The sequence below is a fragment of the Osmerus mordax genome, chromosome 11 (genome assembly GCF_038355195.1).
Source record: "Osmerus mordax isolate fOsmMor3 chromosome 11, fOsmMor3.pri, whole genome shotgun sequence".
NCBI lineage: Eukaryota > Metazoa > Chordata > Actinopteri > Osmeriformes > Osmeridae > Osmerus > Osmerus mordax.
In genome coordinates, this window is record NC_090060.1 from 16,429,626 (window position 1) to 16,453,807 (window position 24,182).

The following is a 24,182-nucleotide window of genomic DNA, read 5'->3' on the forward strand; positions in this document are numbered from 1 at the left end:
ACCCTGAGGCTCGAAAGCGTCTTGGAAATGGCTGAAAAAGAGATTACTCAGATTTAAGGAGTGTCCTTGCTTGACAAGCACATGTTTCCTATCACAAACCGTTTCAGACACACAGCTCTCTCTCTCTCTCACACGTACACAGAGCCGTCAGCAACTGGTCTAAGCCGGAACTTTCTCCCTTCTCCCTCTTGTGGCTGAAAAACGTTTACCTGGCAGAGTCAGCCCCTACCTCTCTGCTCCCGGGACCCTAGCAGGCCTTCATCCTGGGGCTGGAGTTGAGCCGCCGTCCAGCGGGCCTCTCCCTGCAGCCAGGCCGCTTTCGCAACTGTGGCTGTCAGGAGCTGGAGCCTTGGTCACCCCCCAACGGTGCTGTCCACCTCACACACTTTTTACTCAACAGGCTAGGCTAGGCTAAGGGAGTCGCCGCTAACAGGGCTGGGCTTCTCTCCCAGCTAGTTCACTCGCTCTGTGAAAACAGCTCAGCACAGAATGAGAGAGAGAAAAAAGAGAGGGGAGGGAGAAAGAGCGAGAGAGAGAGAGAAAGAGAGAGGGGGAAACCAGCAGGACTGGCCTTGCGAAGCTGCAGTTCTGGAATGCAGTGCCCCCGCCCACCGAGGCTACAGACAGTCAAAGGGGGCCAGAGAGAGGGGGGCCAGAGAGAGGGGGGCGGGCTTCTGAGAAAAAAAAAAAAAAACTTTTATCAAATGAGTACACGCAAGTGAAAAAAAAAAAAAAAAAAAAAAAAAAAAAATCCCTCTTTCTCTCCCGGTTGCTGTCGAGAGCAGTCCCACTGGGGAGTCCCACTGGGGAGAAAGGAGGAGAGGGGGGGGAGGGAAAGAAAGAAAAAAACTGTTCTTCCTGAGGAAGGAGGGGCAGTGGAGAGGGGGAGGGGGCATGCCACAGCAGCAGAGAGGGAGAGAGAGACAGAAAGAGAGAGAGGTCAGTCCTACAGTTTCCAGAGGATAGGGGAGGAGACTAGTAGCCACGTGGAGATGAACTATGTGCTGACATGTCCTTCATAGAGAGCGAGAGAGCAGGAACAGGGGAGGGGGGGAGGGGGGGGGGGGTATAGGCCAACGCACCGCTTTCGATTGCGCAAGGCAGCGAGTGGAAAGTGACAGAGGGTCGAACAAAAAGCGGTTGTTCTAGTTGATCTGCCGTGTAGGAGGAGAGCAGGAGGGCTCCTGCACTCTGTGGCAGCACGGACAGCAGACGGACCAAACACGCCTCACACCCACTCACCCACCCACACACCGGCTGCATCCACCAACACCCAACTCTGGCCCTCCCAACACACACCTCCTCTCTCCATCACACACACTAAACACAAGCCTAACGACCGCATGCTCACGCTGCCTCCATCGTTCAGTCCCCCCCCCCAGGCATGCCCACACACACACGCTGTGGTGGCATGCACCTCGCCCCCTCCCTGAGCCAGGCTCACCAGCCTGACAGACCTGCAGCGCACGCCAGGCCGGGGGAGGGCTCTGGGACGGCCAAAGTCCGCCCAGGCAACACACAGACGGTCTGCGGCTCTATCAGCTGCCCTGATAGATGTGCCCGCTCCATCTCAGAGAGAGAGAGGGACACGGGGGTGGGGGGGGAAGCATGTTCCTACACAGAGACCTACTTGCTACTAGCCGAAAACATGCAAGTACACACACACACACACACACACACACTGGAGAACGTCCCAGTTGTGCGAGGCAGCCCAGCAGGCCAGCACGCCATGCTGGGGGTGCTGTGGAGGAGGGCGGAGCACCACGCCATGCTGGGGGTGCTGTGGAGGAGGGCGGAGCACCACGCCATGCTGGGGGTGCTGTGGAGGAGGGCGGAGCACCACGCCATGCTGGGGGTGCTGTGGAGGAGGGCGGAGCACCACGCCATGCTGGGGGTGCTGTGGAGGAGGGCGGAGTACCACGCCATGCTGGGGGTGCTGTGGAGGAGGGCGGAGCACCACGCCATGCTGGGGGTGCTGTGGAGGAGGGCGGAGCGATTACCTGTTTGCGTTCTCTTTTGGACTGCATGGGCTGAGGTGGTGGGGGCGGGGCCTGCTGCTGTTGAGGGGCAGGGTTCATGATGACAGGAGGCGGGGCCACGGGGGGCGTGAACTGGGGCTGCGCCGGGTAGTATGCCCCTGCTGGGGGAGAGAGAGAGAGACAGACAGGTCACACACTCCTCTCTCCACAAAATGACATGGAAAATGTAAATAGTGGCACCACATGGAAGTTAGTTATGTAAACTGAGCCCAACTTGAATGTCATCTCTGTTTATGGCTTCAGCTGAGCTCTGAAGCCTTCTTTCATTACAACTTGTGATCAAAGTCACTGGTGGTTTTCTCAAACTTTTTTTCCTCGATTGTGATTGACCAGAAGATGCAGTGATATGGCAGTCTGGAGGAGCAGGCTGAAGCCCAACCTCAGCTTGGCATGACCACGTCCCTCAGCCAAATATGGGCAAGCTGTCATCATCAACACAAGACATGAAGGAAAGAGACCAGCGAGGAAAACCAGGCAACCAACACATCCATGACCCAAAGTCAAATAACACGCCATGAACCCAGGGTTCAATATCCTCACCATGTCCTCCAGGGGCCTCAGCTAACCTGAGCAGATTCCAAGAAACACTAAATCATTCGTCTGCCTGTCAGTAGCTCACTGTTTCTCTGTGTACATTCCTGCTTAACTCCCTCTACTGAGTCTGCATTGTGGACCAAGGAGAGCACAGACTAAATATAGTCAAAACCCCACAGCCACTGCTGAGAGGCAGAGGCAGAGAGAGAGAGGCAGAGAGAGAGAGGCAGAGAGAGAGAGAGGCAGAGAGAGAGAGCTAGAGAGAGAGAGAGGAGAGAGAGAGGCAGAGAGAGAGAGGAGAGAGAGAAGCAGAGGCAGAGAGAGAGAGAGGCAGAGAGAGAGAGAGGCAGAGAGAGAGAGAGAGGCAGAGAGAGAGGGGAGAGAGAAGGGTAGAAGGGAACATGCTCCAAAAGAGAAGGACAGACTTTCCTGGAAGGTCCTGTCCCTGTGAATAAGAGCCTAAGATGTGACCAAGGGAACAGGAAAGAAAAGGAGAAGGAAAAACAAACAACTCGAGAGGGAGAGTGGGGGAGATAAGTTAGAAGGCGACACATGCACCGTCCAGACGCAACGTACCCTGGCTGCTCCGCTGAGACGCACGGTTTCCCATTTCTGACGTGTCCCGACCCCAGGAGGTAGCCAGAGAGAGCGAGAGAGAGGGGTGGGGGTCGTCTTTCCCCCTTCCTAACTGCCACCTCTCCGTCTCGCCACAAGTGCTACTCCAGCTGCCCTCCTCTTCCTTATCCACCTCCCTCCCCTCTCTCTCTCTCTCTCTCTGGCACGCCCTGCGACCTAGCCTCACTTCCTCTGCCCTCCCTCGCCCCCGCTGTGGTCTCAGGTAGCGAGCTCTGGCTGAGGATGCCTGCTGAACCGAGAGGGTCGCCGAGGGGAGTCTGCCAGGTTCTGCTTAACCCCACCTCCTCCTATCAGTGATCTGATCCGGGCTGCCAGCGAGGTCACAGAGCCTGCCGAGGGAGTGTGTGTGTGGAGGGGGGGGGTTCTGTAAATTACTCAACAGGGGAGATAAAAATACCCCCCTCCCCCTGCACATGAGCTCCTATCACAACTGCAGCCTGGGAGGAGGGGAGAGGGGGGAGTCTTACCTGGCAACATGGAAGAGATTGAGCTGACAGCACCACCTAAGGGATGGGAGGATTGAAGGATTTTGAGGCTTGGAACTCCGTGTGCCCTGTTTCGTGTGTAATCAGTCAACCCAAGTGGCTTGTTTTCACCCATAGTTAAATCTTGTATAAATGTCGGTCTGTAGGCAAAATTCCAACACAAGTTGGAACGCGCATCACTGCAGAATCCTGAAACCGTGTGTGTGTGTGTGTGTGTGTGTCACCCACCAAGACAAATCTCAATCACATGACTCAATGTCTCAATCACATGACCAGTGAAGAGCAGGTTGACGTGTCAGAATGACCTCATGACACCATGTGACTCCACCAATAACAAATGACACCGGCACACAAATGTGAGCTCCTAAAAAGGACAGGACCACAAAGGCAGCATGCGGGTGCTGGAGCGCGCGGCAGAGAAGGCAGGCTCACCGAGCCCTGAAGGGGAGCGCAGCCCAGCACGAGATGGTGACAGCTCTCTGCCACATACTCTACAGGACATGTCCGGGGTGGGGGAACACCTGAGGCATCTGAAGAACGAGACAGACGATGTGCATTACTGAGAAAGGGACCGAGGTGGCTGGCACGCCTGGACGGGAGGGATGAAAGGAACACTTCACCACGACTGTGGCGCTGGAGTTGTGGTCTTTCCCATCGGCAGCTTGCGAAGCCCTTTCTGCCTGCTTAGGTCTCTTGTTTTACAATGTTGCATGTCAACAGAATGATGTCATCTTGTAGCTCAGGTTACCGTTGCCATGTGTCTGGGGGAAATGAAGACAGCCCCGTTTCCGTGGCGCCGAGCACTGGAATACTGTTACAACTGTGATCCCACGTTACCTGCTGAAGTGGGGGTGGCGTTAGGCCATCTGAGGACTCGGAGGACTGGAGGCGGGGGAGCTGTGAGGAGCAGGCCCTCTTCCCTCCCAGGCTCAGCCAGAGGCTGGAGCAGGCCCGGAGGACACATTCCTGTCCCCAAATCAACTTAGCCCTGCTGCCTCCAAACACACTGTGCCAGGAGACAAGCAGGCCTTTCTCATGTGTGTGTGTGTGCGTTAGACTGTGCATTTCGGTAAGACTCAGTGTGGTTTGGCTGCATGTGACATTGTGTGGTTCAGTGCAGGGAACTCTGCGTGTGTCTCACTGTACTGATTAAGTGTGAAAGGGACTAGCCCATTGGCTGGAAAGTGTTTAAATAATGTGTATGCAAAATAGGCACCTTAGTGTGAGAGGTGCGTGTGCTAGTTAATTCCATAACAAGAGGGGACAAGGAAAAATGCTAAAAATGTGCTCGCTCTTCCAAACCCAGCAGCAGCTTAGAGGGATAATGTTCTCCTGCTCTGACACAGGCGTCTCCAAAAAAGCTGCCGTCTGATCTATGAACAAGTGAACACTTCAGGTCTTCAGTAGAAAAATAATAATTACTTGCTGACGTATTTAGCTTGTGGGCATTTCAACAGGGATTTGTCATGGACCCAACTGACTAACTCCAAGTTCACACTGTTGGGTGTGCGTAGCAAGACATGCCAGTTTTACACTGGGGAGGTGGGGGGGGGGGGGGGGGGGGGGATTTCTAGAAACATCAGTGTCTTGGTTGGTGATGCACATCTCTACGGACCTAAAAGTTTGAGTTTTATTCCATTTTTGCGTCCATGTTTCCAACGTGCCAGAAACTTCCTACGGCCATTTTGAATATTGAGTAAGACGACCTCATACGTAGGGAATGCATGGCACTACGCAGTCCGTTAAATACACAGCAGTGGAAAACAGGCGTAGGAAAGCACCTAACTACCAGTCCTGCATCAGCATCCAGACACCACTAGAGGCTGCTAAAGGACTACAAATCCCTGAGAGTCTGGATTGATGGACAGGATAATGAAGACTAGACACTCAGCAAGTCCAGACTATGTGCACAGGCTGGGCGTGTAAGACTGAGGTTTTGGTGCGCATGCGTGCCAGGTGACTGTGTGCGTGTCAGGTGAGTGTGTGTGCGCGTGCCAGGTGAGTGTGTGTGTGCATGCGTGCCAGGTGTGTGTGCATGCGTGCCAGGTGAGTGTGCATGCGTGCCAGGTGAGTGTGTGCGTGCCAGGTGAGTGTGCGCGTGCCAGGTGAGTGTGCGCGTGCCAGGTGAGTGTGCGCGTGCCAGGTGAGTGTGCGCGTGCCAGGTGAGTGTGCGCGTGCCAGGTGAGTGTGCGTGCGTGCCAGGTGAGTGTGCGTGCGTGCCAGGTGAGTGTGCGTGCGTGCCAGGTGAGTGTGCGTGCGTGCCAGGTGAGTGTGCGTGCGTGCCAGGTGAGTGTGCGTGCGTGCCAGGTGAGTGTGCGTGCGTGCCAGGTGAGTGTGCGTGCGTGCCAGGTGAGTGTGCGTGCGTGCCAGGTGAGTGTGCGTGCGTGCCAGGTGAGTGTGCGTGCGTGCCAGGTGAGTGTGCGTGCGTGCCAGGTGAGTGTGTGTGCGTGCCAGGTGAGTGTGCGTGCGTGCCAGGTGAGTGTGTGCGTGCCAGGTGAGGGTGTGCGTGCCAGGTGAGTGTGTGCGTGCCAGGTGAGTGTGTGTGTGCCAGGTGAGTATGCATGCGTGCCAGGTGAGTGTGTGCGTGTCAGGTGAGTGTGTGCGTGTCAGGTGAGTGTGTGCGTGTCAGGTGAGTGTGTGCGTGTCAGGTGAGTGTGTGCGTGCCAGGTGAGTGTGTGCGTGTCAGGTGAGGCCCCAAACAGAGCCTCTTACCATAAGTACCATATTCAGCTGGGCTGGTGCCGGGGTAGAAGCCTGGGGTGCCGGGCTGCACAGGGTACTGCTGGGCGGCAGCAACGTATGTGGAGCGGTACTGCAGAAGGAGAGATCCAGAGAGATGGGGACAGAGGGGAGATCCAGAGAGATGGGGACAGAGGGGAGATCCAGAGAGATGGGGACAGAGGGGAGATCCAGAGAGATGGGGACAGAAGGGAGATCCAGAGAGATGGGGACAGAGGGGAGATCCAGAGAGATGGGGACAGAGGGGAGATCCAGAGAGATGGGGACAGAGGGGAGATCCAGAGAGATGGGGACAGAGGGGAGATCCAGAGAGATGGGGACAGAGGGGAGATCCAGAGAGATGGGGACAGAAGGGAGATCCAGAGAGATGGGGACAGAGGGGAGATCCAGAGAGATGGGGACAGAGGGGAGATCCAGAGAGATGGGGACAGAGGGGAGATCCAGAGAGATGGGGACAGAGGGGAGATCCAGAGAGATGGGGACAGAGGGGAGATCCAGAGAGGGGACAATGTCAGCATTAGGTAAAGGACACTTCATAGGTCCCTTGATTCCCACTCATGTTAAAGACCTGGCTAACTTGGACCACGTGTCAACTCAGCATACAGGAACATGAAGGTGACAGCTCCGAATGAGGAGGGCATTTGTGTTTACATGATGTATGCATATAGACACACACACACACACACCTGGGGGATTGTTGTGTTATATTTGAAGAAATCCAAATACAAGTTCAATACATGCATTCTAAAGTCAATGAGTAATCGCATAAAATAATCAGAATCTCAATACTGACCAAACAAATCAAATGTTTACCATAATCGAGCAGTCCTAACACACACTATGAGAAAGCCAAAGTGAGCATGCTGTGACTGGGAGTGTGTCTACCTGTCCTCCTGGTATGAAATAGGCGGGGCCCTGGGGCGAGGTGGCGAAGGGGATCTGCTGCTGGGGAATCATCATCATCGGGGAGGGCGCCGTCTGGTACACGTGCGCGGGCGCCACCTGCCGCGGTGCGCTGCTGGGGGGGGGCACGCCGCGGGGGGCGTTGGGCCTGCTGCCATAGTACGGCTGGGAGGGGGGGGGGGGGAGGGGGGGGGAAGAGCAGAAGTTAAAACCTGCTTTAAAAAGAGACCATTCAGTCCATTATCAACACCCTGGGTTGTAGTGGTTGATTCTGGACTGGGCCATTAAACTGGACTCCTACCTGGGCTAAGGACTTCAAATCCACTGAGACTGGCTATACTTGGACATGATTACGCCCACTGAACAGTTTATTAGAAGCATATCGATCTTGCAGCCAATGTAAGACTATGAATAAAGGTTTGCTAATGCTAATTCTGGCTAATGCTAGTTCATTCAGGGTTTCTTCATTGACATTCAGCTGCTTTTCCTGGAGCACAAGTGAAGCCAGGAGAAGGTCGCCAGCTACATACAGCCTCCACAAACAGAGAAAGAGGCGGGAGAGAGAGAGGAGGAGGAGTTACCTGCAGTGACCTGAATCCTCCCTTGAGCAGCACATCACACACACCCAACGTGAGCGTGCACACACACACACAGCACACACACACACACACACAGCACGGGAAGCAAGAGGACAGGGGATGAGGGGAAGAGATAAAGGGGAGGGAGAGAGAGAAAGCACCACAATCAGTTAGGATGACAGAGCAGAGCAACTAGTCCCCTTCATCTACACAGCAAAGCAGTGAATTAACAAGCAGCATGCAAGCAAGGAGGTGTACAGAGGAGTGTGTTTGTCACTGCCAAAAGCACAGAGGCCTTAATCTATCACAATGTGAGTGTATTATTCAGCAGAGGCCTTGCTCCATCACAATGTGAGTGTATTATTCTAACACAAACACTAGGGCTGCAACACACTTTAATCAAGTCCAGTTAGCAAAGTTTAGTTCAATAACTCATAGCTGTGTGTGGGAAAGTGAATGTTCAGAAAAGCACACATCAGTAAGCAAGTGGACAGGTTAAAATGCCCCCAAAATGCCGCCCCCCCCCCCCCACCACAGTCAGCCTGTTAGTACCTGCTGGTGCAAAGCACGAGGCCCCGGGGGAAACTAGAGGGAGAGCAAGACAGGGCAAAGGTCAGAGATCAAACCCACACACTGGAGGGGGAGAGTGTGAAGGCCTCCTCCACCCCCCCACCCCCCCCCCCACCCCCCCCCCCAATGAGCAACGCAGGCACGACAGAATCACAAGGGTGGGGGGTGAGGTGTTCACTGAGATCGATCAACGAGCTGAATCAAAACAATGGAGCGGCTGCCATTAAGATTGGATTCCCACTCCCGATTGGTCTGGCGTGTGGTGAAACTGCACAATGGATCTGCTTGTTGCTAACCCACAATTGCATACATATACTCCCAGTGGCCATGTTAGTGGGACGTTTCCCTCTGGAGTGTGTCTGGTGCTGGTGAGGAGTGACGAGGAGGAGGCATACCTGTCTGGGTTGTGGTGTCGGGTTCATTTGTGGAGGCGGGGAGGCGAACACGACAGAGGGGGGCTGCCCAGGGGGGAAGGGGGGCTTTCAGAGGAAGAGGACAAAAGGGGGGGGGGGGGGGAACGGGAGGAGGACTTGATGAACCACTGGACTGAAGGAGAGATCAAGGGTTATGTACAAGTGTGTGTATGCTTGTGTGTGTTTGTGTCGTCTGTCCCATACCTGTGAGAGTCCAGGGGATGGGGTGGGGTGGGGGGGTCCCGTTATAGGCTGTGGTGCTTTATTCATTTCCTGGGGTTCTGCATGGGGGGGCTGGGAGAGGCACACTTATCTGGAAGCAGAAGAGAGGAGGGAGGAGATGTCGCTAGGATGCCAGAGAGGAACTAGGAGAGGAACTAGGAGAGGAGGAAGTGAGCATGTGTTGTTCCAGTGCTGGTGTCAGAGCTGGTAGCAGTGGCTATACTCACACTTAGAAACAGTATTTAGTCCCTGGTAAGGGAGCACGGCTCTGAGGAATGCCAACGTGGTGGTTCGTCCAGTAATCTCACTGCTAGAGAGAGAAAGAGAGCGGGACAGACAGACAGAGATCATAAGTCAAAACATAAGAGTGAAAACAACCTTTTGCAACTCCCCCTGAAATAACCCATGTGGATAGCATTCCAAGGCGATAGCCTCAAGAACTCATGTGACCCAAAACGCAGTTAGCACATTTCTGGCCACAGAGTGGGGGAGAAAAGAGGGAGTTCCCAGATAAGACGTCATGTTCCTTGTGTTTCCAGGCAGGAATATCTATATAGAATTGGCATTGAGAACTAGAGATAATGCCTTTGAGATACAAATGGGTCGCAAGCTCAATCCTTTTAAAGAGCAGACTGTGTCATAGACCTACAATTCCAACTGCGAACAGCACCACACACACACACAGTGCGGGAGTTAAACACCTGAGTCATGCTGAGTCAGATAAGGTTTTTCCTTGTCTTTTTTATAAGGGGGTGTCAGACTTCTTTCAGCCAGGAAGAGAAGTCTAGAATGATTCTTTAAACAAAGGAGAACAGGTGGGAAGGTGAAAACAAGAGTCAAACAACACAAGCACCTTTATCATAACTGTAACAATAGGCTTCACGCTGAAACGCTCGGCTTGGCTGTAAAGACAAGGGGGGACGTTTTAGACATGGGCAGGCATTTCTCTGTGTGAGTGAGACTTATTGCTGAGTGGACACTAAGAGGGCTAAAAGAAGGTTCTTCCTTCCCTGGCGCATGCCGGCTCAAATGGTTTGCGCATGTCGGTGTGGAGGTAAACCTCACGTCAAATGACAACATCCTGGAAATGCTCAAATACCGAGATGGAACAACTAGAGCCTATCGCCTTAGTCACCTAGACCCCCCAAGAGGCAGCTGAACATGCACACGTCCACACTGGGAACAGTCATGCTGGTGCTGCACTGCAGATGGGCTGGTGTCTTCCAGCAGTCGTACCGTGTTGCCTTTCCTCCCCGCAGCGTAGCTCCCACAGCGCTTCCCATAAGCCACCTGGCTCAAAACAGGAAAAGACTCAAAACAAGGGAGTCAGGTGGCTGAGCGGTGAGGGAATCGGGCTAGTAATCAGAAGGTTGCTGGTTCAATCCCCGGCTCTGCCGAATGACGTTGTGTCCTTGGGCAAGGCACTTCACCCTACTTGCCTCGGGGGTAATGTCCCTGTACTTACTGTAAGTCGCTCTGGATAAGAGCGTCTGCTAAATGACTAAATGTAAAACAAATGCACGTTCTTCACCTCCCTTCCCCAAAAACAGCTGTAGCTATTGTAATTGTAGCTCTACTCCTGAAAAAGCTATTTGGAGGTGGACTGACTTCTCCTGGGGCAAAAAGAATATGTACCACCTAGGGAGTGGGGGTTCAATGTACAGTGAGTGTGTGTGTGTGTGTGTGCTGGGGGAAGGGTGTAAATATCCAGCCCCCACCAGGACCATACCACCAAGCCCAGTCACTTGAACTGAACGCGCAGCAGACGCAGTGTGTGTGCGTGCGTGTGGCAGGGTTATAGCCCAACAGGGACAGTTGCATAACCCCAACATGGCCCTCATGACGTGCAGACTGTTGACCTCCATTTAAAAACACACTAGCTTTACCTGGTACAGGGCTGCAGAGCAACCCTTCTCCGGGCGAGCCCATTCCACTGGGAATGACACTGCAACTTCCCCGGAAAGGGCGTGGCAGCCAGGTCCATCCACAACGTAGCATTTTAAATAACGTAACCGATACGATACTTGGGATGGGTAGACAGGCTCTGCAGTGCGTTATGACTGGGGTATCTTCCACTCATTAGTTCCTCGTGGACCACGCATCCGACCCCACTGTTAACGCTGCAGGTTACACCAACATGGTTTAATCTGAAGGCCTTTTGGTCAGTAAAGACAGATGTTATGATTGCTTTATACAGAAGTCTAAAGAGGAAAAAAATTAAAATAATAATAATTTCAATGGCATAAGGCACTGAGACCAAACACCATATTGCAAAAAGTGTTCCTCTGATGTGTGATCTTCCAAAACAACATTGTCAGACTTCCTAGAAGTAGATATGTGTCTCTAGACAGCCTGTTCCCCTGGTTCTTTCTCAACACTTCAGTCTGCCAAAGTCACATAAACTGCATAAGTTTGAGTGTGTCTGTGTTTGCACAGCGTTTGTCAATGAAAAGGTCCAGCTGTGTAATACATGTGTACATTTCGCTGGTGCAACTTGGGCAAGTTCCTTTAACAAAATCAGCATATTGCAATCCAAACTAGTATAAAAAACGCACCTAGGGAAGATCAGGTTTACCATCATCATCATCATCATCATCATCATCATCGATACCAAAGTAACGGTAAAACTGGACATGTCCGTTTTTGTTAAAGACAACCTTGATTTTAAAAAGCATCCATTTTGAGCTCAGCCTCGGATTCTCGGTCAAATGCACGTGGCGATTCTCAAACGTGCCTCAGCATCCTCCTCTCACGGGGTGACCGGATGCAGAGGCGCTACGGTGACAACCTGTGCACCTGTCACTTATTGATGTCAATAAATACCGATTTGCTAATCAATCAAGACAAGTCTAGGGCATTTCTTACAAAACCCGGCACAATTCTACTATCGACTTATGTACTTTAGATGCCACGCATGCATCAATTATTATGCGTCAGCCGTGCGAAAAACAATGTACAAAGCTAGTAAGTTTAAATAAATGTGGTTTAGGCCATAAGCAAGTTGAAAGCTCCACTTTCAAGCCACATTTTTCACAGCGTTGGTAACGTGAGACCCGGGAGGGCGTGCTGTGCGGCGCCATTGCTCATACAGCATTTTTCCCAATGCGTAGTATCCACGTGGTTCCCACTTTAGCGCGCGCAGTGCACACCAACATACGTTACCCGGCATCCAGACAATATTTTAAACCATCCGATTTATCGTCTACCTTTAAATCAAACCTAAAGAAAATGTCAACGAATCACATCTGAATTGACGGGCGGATTGTTTAAATAATACAATAATATTCGCGTGTGATCAACAGGTAGCCTAGCCAGTCTACATTCTCAGAAAAATATGGTCCGATAGCCACTGGTTAATGTTCACACGTACTTTTGATTTAAATATATTTAAAACAGCGGAATGAGCAATCTGGACTATGCAGCTTCTTAACACTGAAGGAGAATTAAAAAATAAAAACACGCTAGCGACAGCTACCTGCTGTGTCATTTTCCAAATCACCATCATGACGCAGAATGAGTAACGAAGAGAATCTATTCCATAAAAAAAATCAAGCAGTTCATTCATCTCAAATAATAAACATAAGTATGTCGTCTGAACATTACAACAAGAAATGTACTACATTATACCAGAGAATGCTTAGTATTTATAAAGTACACGTGTCACGCCTACCTTCCACCATGGAATGAATATCCTCCACTACGAGTTTAGTCCAAACACATTTTTAATTGACGTTAAGTTAATAACATCAACAGTTAAGTTAGAACAACAGCTCGTCAGCAATAAAATGTGGGCAAAGAGCGTCTTAGCCTAAACCGACTTCTTGGAATGTCTGCTTGATCACGGATCTGCCAAACCACCAATAATAGGCGGAAACAATGTGTTCACTGTAGACATGCTCATACAAGCTGGCATGGGCAAACACATTTTGAATGTACTGATTCGATGTGGCCATAAACACACTACCAATGGAGACTTTGCTCGATTAATAATAATGTCAATGAGAAAATAAATTAAATGTATAAGCAGTTTCACTACTACAACTACTTCTTAGGCCATTTCACTTAAGCTAGCGATTGTCTGTTGAAACAAGAAAGGAGGCTAGCTGGCTAGCTAGTTCGGGCCTACGCTATCAAATCCAACCATAAAAACATCCGAAGCCCTTTCAGATTAGTAAAAACCTGCTCCAACTCAATTCGTTTTATCGTCAACAAAACAATTCTACAGATTTATTTAAACCTCTCATGGGTCAGGTCTTTCTCTAGCATGCGGTTGTAAATTGTTTTTCAAATTCACCGGTTTATCTACTGGACAAAACGCGTTAGCTTGGCTGGCTATATGCGTGATCACAAGCTACTGAGTAGCTTTTTTAACCAGTTAATAACTAAGACTATTAAAGACAGAATAACTGACTAGCCTGGTCTGGAATGGTCACTCGTCAAATGGTATTAAGTGATTATTATTCCATGTCAACGACAGAACTCAAAGTAGACAGCCGGCTTTACTGCTGCTGGTAAAGTACGTTAATCAGTTAGAGCTAGCTAGCCAGCTGCCATAGCTACAGCATATGGACAAGTTGGCTAGCTAGCTATGGCAGTGCTGAAAACATTACTAGCCTAGCTAGCTAAACGTTGTTTTATAGCCAATGACGCCAACCGATTTAGCTAGCGTGTCTATCACTACTACGACTAGTAAGCTAATAGTTGCTTAACGTACGAGTAATAGTTGCTTAACGTACGTTAGTGCCTCGTGGGTTGGCCTTCCTTTGACTTGCTCCTTTTTCGTTGAAACGGTGATCAATTTAAGTAGCCAGCTGGTGTCAGCTAACAAATGGCTAACGTTTCGCCACCAATATTATTCGAAGTAACGGGGAGGGTACTTTCTTTTGGCGTGACACTTTGTGGGCGATTGCTAGCTTGTTAGCTAACAGCTTGTCTTGCGATAGAATAATTAAAAAACTCATACCCATGGTATTTGACTAAAGACGGGGACCATTTAAATCCATATACAGTTGTTGTGCACGGGTTAATCTTGAGTTTCCCAGTTTATGTAGATTGTAATTGAGCGTTTAACACGTTTGTGAATTAACTCCATAAACCATGGCGTTAGCATACCTTTCTCTCCTTGAGTCTGCAAAGCTGTACGGATTCTTCCCGGAAGCCGGTTGGCAATTCCGGATTAAGTTCATGTGACGGGGCCTTGGGTAGCGTGATTTAAAGTTTTGTCAATCGCCAAATGTGCCGGCGTAGTATGGACTACAAGACAACAGGCACATCAACTATTAAAACAAAACAAATGTACAAGTAACTCCCGACTGTTTAATATTGTTCCTCGAAAAGGCGTCAGCGATTACTGCCACAGCCAGCCGGCTTCTGACTGATCCTGGGGGATGCCTTTGCTGGCTATGACACAATTGTATGTAGGCGTGGCTAGAGGAATACTGACTGCGAAGACTGTCGGATGGCAGTTTTGTCCGGTCGGTTCGTATTAAAAACGGATCTTCAAATACATAAACGATGTAATGAAAATCCAGGTACATTTTCTTTCATATAAATATCTGATGAATTTTTCAGACTTTATTTTGCCAACAGATCTGTGTATCATATTTCCCATTAATTGTGATAAAAAAATGTTTTTTACATTTGCATGTAAAGTTAGTGTATCTCCTACTGTCTGGTTTATGTTTTATAACAGTTATCGTAAGTCCTTCAAGTTTAGGGTGTTCATTCATATTCAAATGCCAACATCACAGACCAAGGACAGAAATTATCGACTTGAAACTTTTATTATCATTTTTTTGTTGTTTAAACCTTTTACAGTACTGTAACAAAACCACCAAAACAAAAACTGGATGAAAACAATTTTTTTTTTTTACATGCTCTAATTACAAAAGGAGGAGACATGTTGGAAAAAGGAGCAACGGCGGTGATACGATGTCATCTACTGCGTGGCTAAAGGAGGAACAGGGAGCAGACAGCTACCTCTCACACACTGCCCTCAGATCAGCTGAAGACTGGAGCATTGGTCACCCAACTGAACACATGACAGATGAGCTTATCCTAGATCACAAATAAAGAGCTAACCAATCAAAGTACAGTGAGGTCCCAATTTACCCTCCCTGTCTCAGTATAACCAACCTGACCACAACCAAATATCTTCAGAGGTGATCGAGGTGAGCCACAGACTGAAAGACAAGGGGTACGCTTCCTTCCAGGCCCTCCTCAGTCATGGAATAAAGTAGTAAAATATGAGTGACCAATGAGAGCCAAGGAGTGCTACCCCCTGCTGCCAGTCAGTCAACAGTCAAAGGAAACAGAGGGGTTCTAGGCGTCATAGTTGGGGTTCTTGCGCAGGATGACAAATCCTTCCAGGATGGGGGTGACGGGGAGGTACTCCTCAGTTGCCAGCTCGGCCCTCTCTCCGTGGGCCAGGAGCACCGGTGTGGTGTGGGTCTGGAAGCCCGTGATGGCTTTGGGCTTACCCGCCTGGCCCACCACATCCACCGCCTGCAAATCAAACACACATTAAAGGCTGAAGAAATAATACTTTTTTGACAACAGGAGACATACAATCAGATTGTGGGCGTCTCTTACCTGTCCAACTCTGACCGACACAGGAAGTGGGCGGAGCTCCTCGTCAAAGGTGACCAGCATACGGGGCTGCATGGCCGCTACCAGTCCGTACAGCACGTAGTGGGATTTACCCAGGATGACTACGGATCAAAACAGCAGGGAGTGTGCCATTTGTCAACACAACGCTTTCCAGTAAACAAGTGAATCTTCACGACCCCCCCGAACAAAAACAAAAGAATAACGAAGGGTCCGGTCTGGCGGGGCAGTCATGAGGTACGACACAGACAGGGACAGAAGTGAGACTCACTGTTCTTGACATCAAGGAAGGAGACGAGGACTGTGAGGAGTCCAGCCACCGCCACCTGACTCATCAGCTGCCTGTCACTGTGGTAGGGACACAGGGTCAAAGTCCCTTTGCCCAGGTGAGTCAGACCCTGGGTGGGGGGAGAGGGAGAGACCAGAACAAGTTAGGACATCCAGGTTCACTCACATGAAAGCACTGCAACACCCAACCTGTATTTATTGTATTTATTTAAGATGAGTAGTTTAGTTATTCATTTGTGAGTGGTTTTAAACGGACCTCATTAACAAATTTCGTTGCGGCTCATGCACGTTTTTTGGAATGACAATAAAATGATCCTGATCCTTAACATACATTTACATTTAGTCATTTAGCAGACGCTCTTATCCAGAGCGACTTACAGTAAGTACAGGGACATTCCCCCGAGGCAAGTAGGGTGAAGTGCCTTGCCCAAGGACACAATGTCAATTGGCATGACCGGGAATCGAACTGGCAACCTTCGGATTACTAGCCCGATTCCCTCACCGCTCATCCACCTGACTCCCACATACGTTACAACACACGCAGTGTCCTGTGATTCTGAGGGTGTACGTGGGGCAAACTACAAACGCCAGTGCTGGTCACACAGAGGCATCTGCCTGTCACCCACCTGTGCCAGTCTGACCATGAAGAGGTTGTTGGGGTCTTTGGCGTGGTACTGTGCCAGCTGCCGGAGCATGGCGGCCAGGCGGGCGTTGTTTGTGCCTGCGAAGGGAGAAGAAGGAGAAGGTCATTTAAGTTGCTATGGAAACAACTTCCTGGCTTGCTGTGGGAATTCATCTGCAAGCTCATGCAACACTGAGAGGAAAATGGTGGTTTGGATCAACTCCAACAATCTTCATTTGCTCTTCGGAAGCAACAGTCGTTCCATATGAAGTGCAGTTGATTGGGAGCGAGCACGCGTTCGTCACTAACACAACACCAGTCAGGAAGTCAAGCGTCTGCCAACAGGAAGTTGCCTGCTGACAGACTAGTTTTGTACGATAACTACAGAGCTGTGTCAGGGTGGGGTTCAACTCACCACTGCCTACCATGCCCATGGCAAAGATGGAGTTGTGGGACACCTCTGGGTCGGCGTCGTGGGAGAACTTGCTGAGCGTGTCCAGGATGTTGAGGCGAGGGTTGGATACGGAGATCAGGGCCAGGGCCAGAGGCACAGCGCGCCTCAGAGTGGGCTCGCCGTACCGCAGCTGGGAGGAACAAGGGGAACGTGTTCAGCAGAGAGCAACAGAGAGGAGTTAAGCTGGGGTCTGTTAGACGGCGTTGATACTGACCAGGTGTCCGAAGGTCCGTAAAGCCATCTCAGATCCGATCTCCTCTCCCATAGCGATGAGTGCAATACCTAGCACAGCCACGCCCTTGGGAGGAACAGTACAGACATTAAGGACCCGCAATTTGATCTGGACTTTTCAGAGCATACTTTAGGTCGGACAGACTGTAACCCTCTCATGTTTGTCCCACCGTTTTATGTTGTTTTCATAGTATTTGACGTTTAACGAAGGTGAATGGGAGTCAGGTGGCTGAGCGGTTAGGGTATCGGGCTAGTAATCTAAAGGTTGCCAGTTCGATTCCTGGCCGTGTCAAATGACGTTGTGTCCTTGGGCAAGGCACTTCACCCTACTTTGCCTCGGGGGAATGTCCCTGTACTTACTGTAAGTCGCTCTGGATAAGAGCGTCTGCTAAATGACTAAATGTGAATGAACTACACAGAGCGTTTGGAGTTCCCACGGAGGACAGTACCTGATGGGAGCCCATGTCAGCGGCGCTCTCCTTCTTCTCCTTGTCTTTCTTGTCCTTCTTGTCCTTGTCCTCCTCCTTCTCCTTGGCCTCGTAGTGCTCGCTGCAGATGTGGAGCAGCTGCTGCACCTTCAGCACGTTCCCAGAGCCTGGAGAGGATGTAGGAGGGGCGGGGCGGGGCGGGGGAGGGGTGAGGACGGAGGAGAGGTGAGGACGGATGTAGGGGGGGGCGAGGACGGAGAACGTGGACAACTCAAGCAGGTCGGGGAGCAAAGCGTGTGACTGCTACGCGTACCTGCGTAGGCACAGATGTCCACTAGTGTGTTGGCGAAGCTACGGAAGGGCTCAGGCACCACCTGCAGGGCTGCCAGGGTGGTCTCAATGGCCTCCCCCTTACCTGGGCACAGCAAGACAAGAAAGGGAGCACAGCAACGGTTAGAATCTTCACTAAAGACCTGTTGGACGCAGTACTTACACAGCCCAACTCCTCCTGTACCTAACCCAGCGAGGGTCGTCCCCGCCCACAAACCCAAACCCCCCGTGCCTTACCCAGGTGGTTCAGACCCAGACCCAAACCCCCCCCGTGCCTTACCCAGATGGTTCAGACCCAGACCCAAATCCCCCCGTGCCTTACCAAGGTGGTTGAGCCCCAGCCCCAAACCCCCCCGTGCCTTACCAAGGTGGTTGAGCCCCAGCCCCAAACCCCCCCGTGCCTTACCAAGGTGGTTGAGCCCCAGCCCCAAACCCCCCCGTGCCATACCAAGGTGGTTGAGCCCCAGCCCCAAACCCCCCCGTGCCTTACCAAGGTGGTTGAGCCCCAGCCCCAAACCCCCCCGTGCCTTACCAAGGTGGTTGAGCCCCAGCCCCAAACCCCCCCGTGCCTTACCAAGGTGGTTGAGCCCCAAACCCCCCCGTGCCTTACCAAGGTGGTTGAGCCCCAGCCCCAGGGGCAGCCAGCGTGCGTACGTGTCCTTCAGCTCTTGCTCGTTCTTCTCCATGATGGTCTGGACGATGGTAGAGGTGACGTCACCGTTACACGAGCCCACCGCGATCATGCCGCAAGCCAGCGCCGTCACGCCTGCCACCTGCGGAGCGCGTCACAAAGCAGCGTCAGGAACTTAGCGTGTCGAGACAGATGTTGTCACATGGGTCACCAAGGTCAGCATACAGTGTGGAGCCCATGACAACACGAACATGGCTTACCTCCATGTTGGACTTGGAGTCTCCCATGACGGGCAGCAGCAGAGACAGCACGTCTTCACGGTTGGAGCCGGCGTACGCCAGGCCCAGTCTGAACAGTCAGCAGAGGACAGGACTTAGCCGTACAGAACACACCCCCCTAGCTAGGCATGGAACACAGTCACACTTCTGAACAGGGAGTCAGGTGGCTGAGCGGTTAGGGAAGCGGTCTAGTAATCAGAAGGTTGCCAGTTCGATTCCAGGCCGTGTCAAATGACGTTGTGTCCTTGGGCAAGGCATTTCACCCTACTTGCCTTGGGGAGAATGTCCCTGTACTTACTGTAAGTCGCTCTGGATAAGAGCGTCTGCTAAATGACTAAATATAAATGTAAACTTGGGGAAACTCCTTTATGCGTGTGCGTGTTTTTCCCGTGTGTGTGCGTGTTTTCCCCCTGCGTGTGTGCGTGTGTGTTTTCCCCCTGCGTGTGTGACTTCTGCAATGTATAAACGTTTCTTCTTCCTTCCCCACAGCAGCACATCTAAATAAAAGGTTGTTTCTTATTCCTTCTACATAAAAGGTCCCCCATGGTAGATAGACCTTAAAATGCATCTTCCTGTATGGCTCTACTGTGAGGACATCAGAGCTGATGTGGGCGTCTGTCAGAAGGTGCCCGCTCACCCAAAGATGGCTCCTATCCTCATCACGTTGCTGTTGTGCAGCACGTAGTCGGACAGCAGGGCCAGGGCGGGGTCACACTCGTTCCTCACCCCGGAGTTGACGATGCCGCAGGCCAGGAGGGCGCCGGACTGGACGCGGCCAGAGAAGGAACCCGAACGAGAGAACACGGTTGGGGTTAGTGACGGTATCAGTGTCCTGTTGAAGGCTGCGGAGGAGGGGGGTGTGAGGGTGTGTGGAGGGAGATGGGTTTGGAAGGAGGGTGTTGGGTAGGAAGGGTGGGTGTGCGTTTGGGGGAGATTGTGGGTGAACGGCTGTGGGGTGGAGGTTAAAAACGGTCTGACTACTGAGTGAAAAGGGACTGTGTGGGTCAGAGGGGAGGGGAGGGGGAGGGGGAGAAGATGTTGCCGAGGCAGGAGAACAGACAGAGAGGGTGAAGAAGCAGACCTTGATGTAGTCCTCGGAGGAGTAGAGGTATTTGTCGATCTGGGTCAGTCCTCCGTCCACGTCCCACAACAGGATCATGCCCAGAGAGGCTGCTGCGCTCAGCATACCTGGGAACACACACACCATCACCCTCACTCAAACTACATGGATTAACTAGGTGGGCCAAAAAAAGATAGAAAACAGAAAGAAAACAGATACATATTTGGACTGTTTTCAAACCAATCAGCAAACAGTCTAAAACGAACACCAGTGTGTGTGTGTGTGTGTGGCCCGGCCTCCTCTCTCACCATGGTCCTTGTTCTTGTACAGCCACTTGTTGCCGTCGTCCGTCAGCAGCTTGTCCTGTCCGAAGGCGGCGTTGACGAAGCCGTTAACGAACGAGGACGCCAGGTTCATACGGGCCGAGTCCACCTGGGAGCCACTCCCCCCAAACCCTGGGGGCGGCCGGAGAAGGAAGGAAGGCATGGTGAGACCGAGAAGAAAGAGGATGCATCACACACTGATATCAAAAGGCACATTAGCAGGGCCTCACGGTTGTTCTCCAGGTGAGTTTTGTAGATGTCGTCAGGGACTTTGGGTTCCATGATGTCCAACTACAAAAACAAGAAGCAGTCTTTTAGGATGAGATATGCAGAGTCATGCAAACTAAAACAGACTTCTCCTTTAATTAATCATAATCCTCCTGCCCGCAATCTCACTGGAGTTTCCATCCAACTGTTTTAGTAGACTAAAAGCAGTTCATGTAAGGAACTATCCCTCAGCGAAGCACATCTTGCGGAGACGCCCCTCACCTCTCTGGCCAGGGCCAGGAAGTTACTGTTGAGCTGCACGTTGGACATGATCTCAGTCAGGTCCTCGTAGTCCTCCACGTCCTCGTTCAGCTCCAGGAACATGCCATGTCTGCCCAGCATGAAGGCCATCTCCTTCTGGATCACACTGCACGCACACACAACCAACACACAAGACCGTTGAATGTTTTAATTTACATTGAAAGTTAAATGTGTTCATATACGGTACGGACTCATCTGTGTGAAGCCTGGCAGGTGAGGGATGAGTGTGTGTGTGTGTGTGTGTGTGTGTGTGTGGTGTTCAGAGCTCTGCTCACATGTCCTTGCAGGACGTGAAGATGTTCTCCACCAGCTCCACGTCGTTGAGCATCAGGGCTAGCCTGAGGGCCTCTGGGTAACGGTTGAACTTCCGGAAGATGTTCAGGGCACATTTCAGCAGGGCAGAGTTCTCTGGCTCTGGGACATAGCTCACACAGCTGAGAGAGAGCGGGGGGAGATCCAAAGAGAGAAGGGTGGGGGAGAGAGAGACAGAAAGGTTTACAAAACAAAACTCTAATGTGTTTGTATCGTGTATGTGAAAAAGTAATTTAAAAAAAATACAATAATACTTAAAAAAATATTTTTCAAGAAGTACTTTTGGCATTTCTGGGATAATGAAGGAATATCCAATCCCTGGGATGACCATGGAGACCTTTGAGACTGCATCAAGGTGTAATACTGGCATCAGTATACGTGTGTGAAGGACATGTGCTCAGCCCCCCAAGGTACAGTCACGTACACACACCGTGTCCCCTGGTCCTCTCACTTGGTGAGGTAGAGGCAGACCTTGGCTCTCACCTGGTGAGGTAGAGGCAGACCTTGGCTCTCACCTGGTGAGGTAGAGGCAGACCGTGGCTCTCACCTGGTGAGGTAGAGGCAGACCTTGGCTCTCACCTGGTGAGGTAGAGGCAGACCTTGGCGTAGGCCGTGTCGTCGATGTAGAGCTCCAGCATCTCCAGCTTCTCGATCTCCATCAGCAGGTCGCAGGCCTCGTGCTCCGCGTTGTGCGCCATGTTGTAGGGGACGATCTCCTTCACCAGCTTCAGCAGGGTCTCCTGCTGGGTCTTGTCACTGTCATCCACATCCTGCCACTCTTTGGCCACTTCGCCTGCCAGGTGCCTGCGCACACACACACACACAGAGAGAGAGAGGGGACATTAAAACATGAGGTGGGGACAAGGTTAAAAAGGTATTTTTTAAAGAACTAATAATTTCTGAAGGTGCGGGTGAAGGTGTCCCATAAAAATGTCACGGTCTGTTGTAGCTTGACTAAATTGTGTACAGAAATGCTGATAGGTGTCACTTCTAGCATCCACAAGGTGCCTGTAGTCGTCAGGTGGCTAACACAAGCACATGCTAGCTGGCTAACAGAAGCACATGCTATCTGGCTAACAGAAGCACATGCTAGCTGGCTCAGAGGTCCTAGCTGGCTCAGAGGTCCTACCTGACGTATTCGTGTCCCCAAGACGCCAGCTCCTCCTGGGATCCCAGCAGACGGTATTTGAGACACTCCCGTTCGCCGCTCATGGTCATGGCCAAGACTGACACCACATCTCCACAGAAACGCTACGGAGCCAAACAGGAAGTTAAGCTAGTCTGGTAGTGCCGTCAGACAACGCCAACCAATCTCCATCGAGAATTCTTAATAAATACCAGGTGTCAACCCAATATGAAAATCATTCCATTGCGACAATTCAAATAAAATAAAAAAATTTCAGTCATGCTAATCTAACTGTAATCTGACAAGGCCAACCTTGTTTTCCCCGGGTGCCATGCCCTCGTAGATCTCCTTGAGCTTGGCGTAGTGTGGGCGCAGGAACTTCAAGGGCTTGGGGACCGAGGTCATGGAAGTGGTGGATGAACGGATCAGTCTGCGGAGCTCCTCTAGAGCAGGACGGTAAAGAGATGTGTCCTTCTCCTGTAGAGGGGTGTAAGAGTGTGTGTGGGGGGAGGGATACAGTTAGAAAATGAAGACCAGATATGTCAATAAAAGTAGACCTTTAACCGGTTCTATGTGTGACAATAAGGAGTACGAATGATGAGCAGTGTACTGGTTCATGAGATACTCACACTCAGTCTCTCGACCATCATCTCCAGCTCTTCCTGCAACTGCTTGTCCTCCTCAGACTAGAAGAAGAAGAAACCTTTATTCATCTTGTAAACGTGGTGCACACACACCCACCAAGGCACCAAACATTGCCCCGTGCGGGAATCTAACCCAGGACTACGTATAGTGAACAATATTATTAGCAAACCCCACAATAACCAATACTCTTAAGGTGCAAGCTGGCGCAATGCTGGTAGTTTTAGAACTGTGTTATTATCATCAGATCAAGTTGTTGACTTTATATCCAAGCGTAAGCCGCCATCACTAACTAATCTATCTCGGTAACGCATTAAAGCACTTTTACACATGCCAACTAACTGCTATGTCATTATCCGCAGACAGTCAGTTAAACCAAAGCCTCAAGCTAGCGCGTACTGCAGCTAGAGCTAGCTAGCCAACGTTATGCTAACACTGTTAGAGCTAGGCTAGGACTGTAATAGTAACACTTAGCCAGCTGGCTGTTTGTAATGTTTCAAATCAAATATTACTTACATCGTTAACAGTTCTTATACAGCAGAAAGTCGTAAAATTGCGGCTAGCTAGTAGGTTAGTGCTAGTTAAGATTTATTCACTGTTGAATGACAACGCTCTCGGCCTTTTCAACCATGTTGTCAACCAGCACAGTGACTCAGGCAAAAAAGCTTCGCTTCCCTTGAGCTTTTTTGATTTGAAATGTTCGTATATTTACCAATTCTTGCTCCTCTTTCTTCTCCTTTCCCTTCCCAGCAGGTTGTTGTCCTTTTTCCTTCTCCTTCTCCTTCTCCTCCGTCTTTTCGGGCAGTTTTTTCTCTTTGTTTTTTGCCTCCTCCATTCTTGCTTTTCGGCTAGCAAAACGAACTGAATCTAGATACCGGGGTGAAATGCTTCTTCGTCGATAACAACTGAGTTCAATGGCAAGTTTGGATTCAATCTTACTTTACCACCACCTACTGGACAGAAATGATTAGCGCATTGATGTCTGAACGCTGTTCTGCTCTGGTCCTCCCAGGCAAGATGAAGGAGATTGCCTCTAAACTACAATGACCACAATGCCATTCGCCAAACGTCATTCAGGATGTTCCGGTCTAGACGGGTTCAATTCCCCGCCTTTTCAGTAATTTTTGGACGTTACGAACAACACAAACTGCTTTATGCTTTTGTCTTATTTACTAGCCCTGTCCGCATTTGAACTGTTTCTTAT

General features: G+C 50.8%; 2 protein-coding genes across 2 annotated transcripts in view; both read right to left on the reverse strand.

The window, feature by feature from the left end:
• The window catches only part of LOC136951333 (eukaryotic translation initiation factor 4 gamma 1-like), a 28,762-nt gene extending 14,289 nt beyond the window's left edge, over window positions 1-14,473 (reverse strand). The window contains exons 1-8 of the mRNA XM_067245687.1: window positions 14,232-14,473; window positions 9,347-9,429; window positions 9,102-9,210; window positions 8,880-8,963; window positions 8,467-8,499; window positions 7,319-7,501; window positions 6,407-6,506; window positions 2,001-2,140 (exon numbers count right to left, since the gene is read on the reverse strand). Of these exons, the coding sequence (XP_067101788.1) occupies window positions 2,001-2,140; window positions 6,407-6,506; window positions 7,319-7,501; window positions 8,467-8,499; window positions 8,880-8,963; window positions 9,102-9,167 (606 nt within the window). The 5' untranslated portion in view covers window positions 9,168-9,210; window positions 9,347-9,429; window positions 14,232-14,473. The remainder of the gene's footprint in view (window positions 1-2,000; window positions 2,141-6,406; window positions 6,507-7,318; window positions 7,502-8,466; window positions 8,500-8,879; window positions 8,964-9,101; window positions 9,211-9,346; window positions 9,430-14,231) is intronic.
• Window positions 14,474-14,883: 410 nt separating this feature from the next.
• psmd2 (proteasome 26S subunit ubiquitin receptor, non-ATPase 2) lies at window positions 14,884-23,822 on the reverse strand. Its single transcript, XM_067246519.1, has 21 exons — window positions 23,691-23,822; window positions 22,966-23,022; window positions 22,649-22,813; window positions 22,340-22,461; window positions 21,790-22,014; window positions 21,174-21,332; window positions 20,860-21,004; window positions 20,601-20,661; window positions 20,356-20,502; window positions 20,069-20,175; window positions 19,625-19,752; window positions 18,970-19,057; window positions 18,689-18,851; window positions 18,062-18,163; window positions 17,770-17,915; window positions 17,304-17,387; window positions 17,051-17,219; window positions 16,640-16,734; window positions 15,997-16,123; window positions 15,711-15,829; window positions 14,884-15,623 (listed from the first exon to the last, which is right to left on the reverse strand). Exons 1-21 carry the CDS (start codon window positions 23,811-23,813, stop codon window positions 15,441-15,443), a joined length of 2,715 nt encoding a protein of 904 aa, XP_067102620.1. The 5' UTR covers window positions 23,814-23,822; the 3' UTR covers window positions 14,884-15,440.
• Window positions 23,823-24,182: the final 360 nt, after the last annotated feature.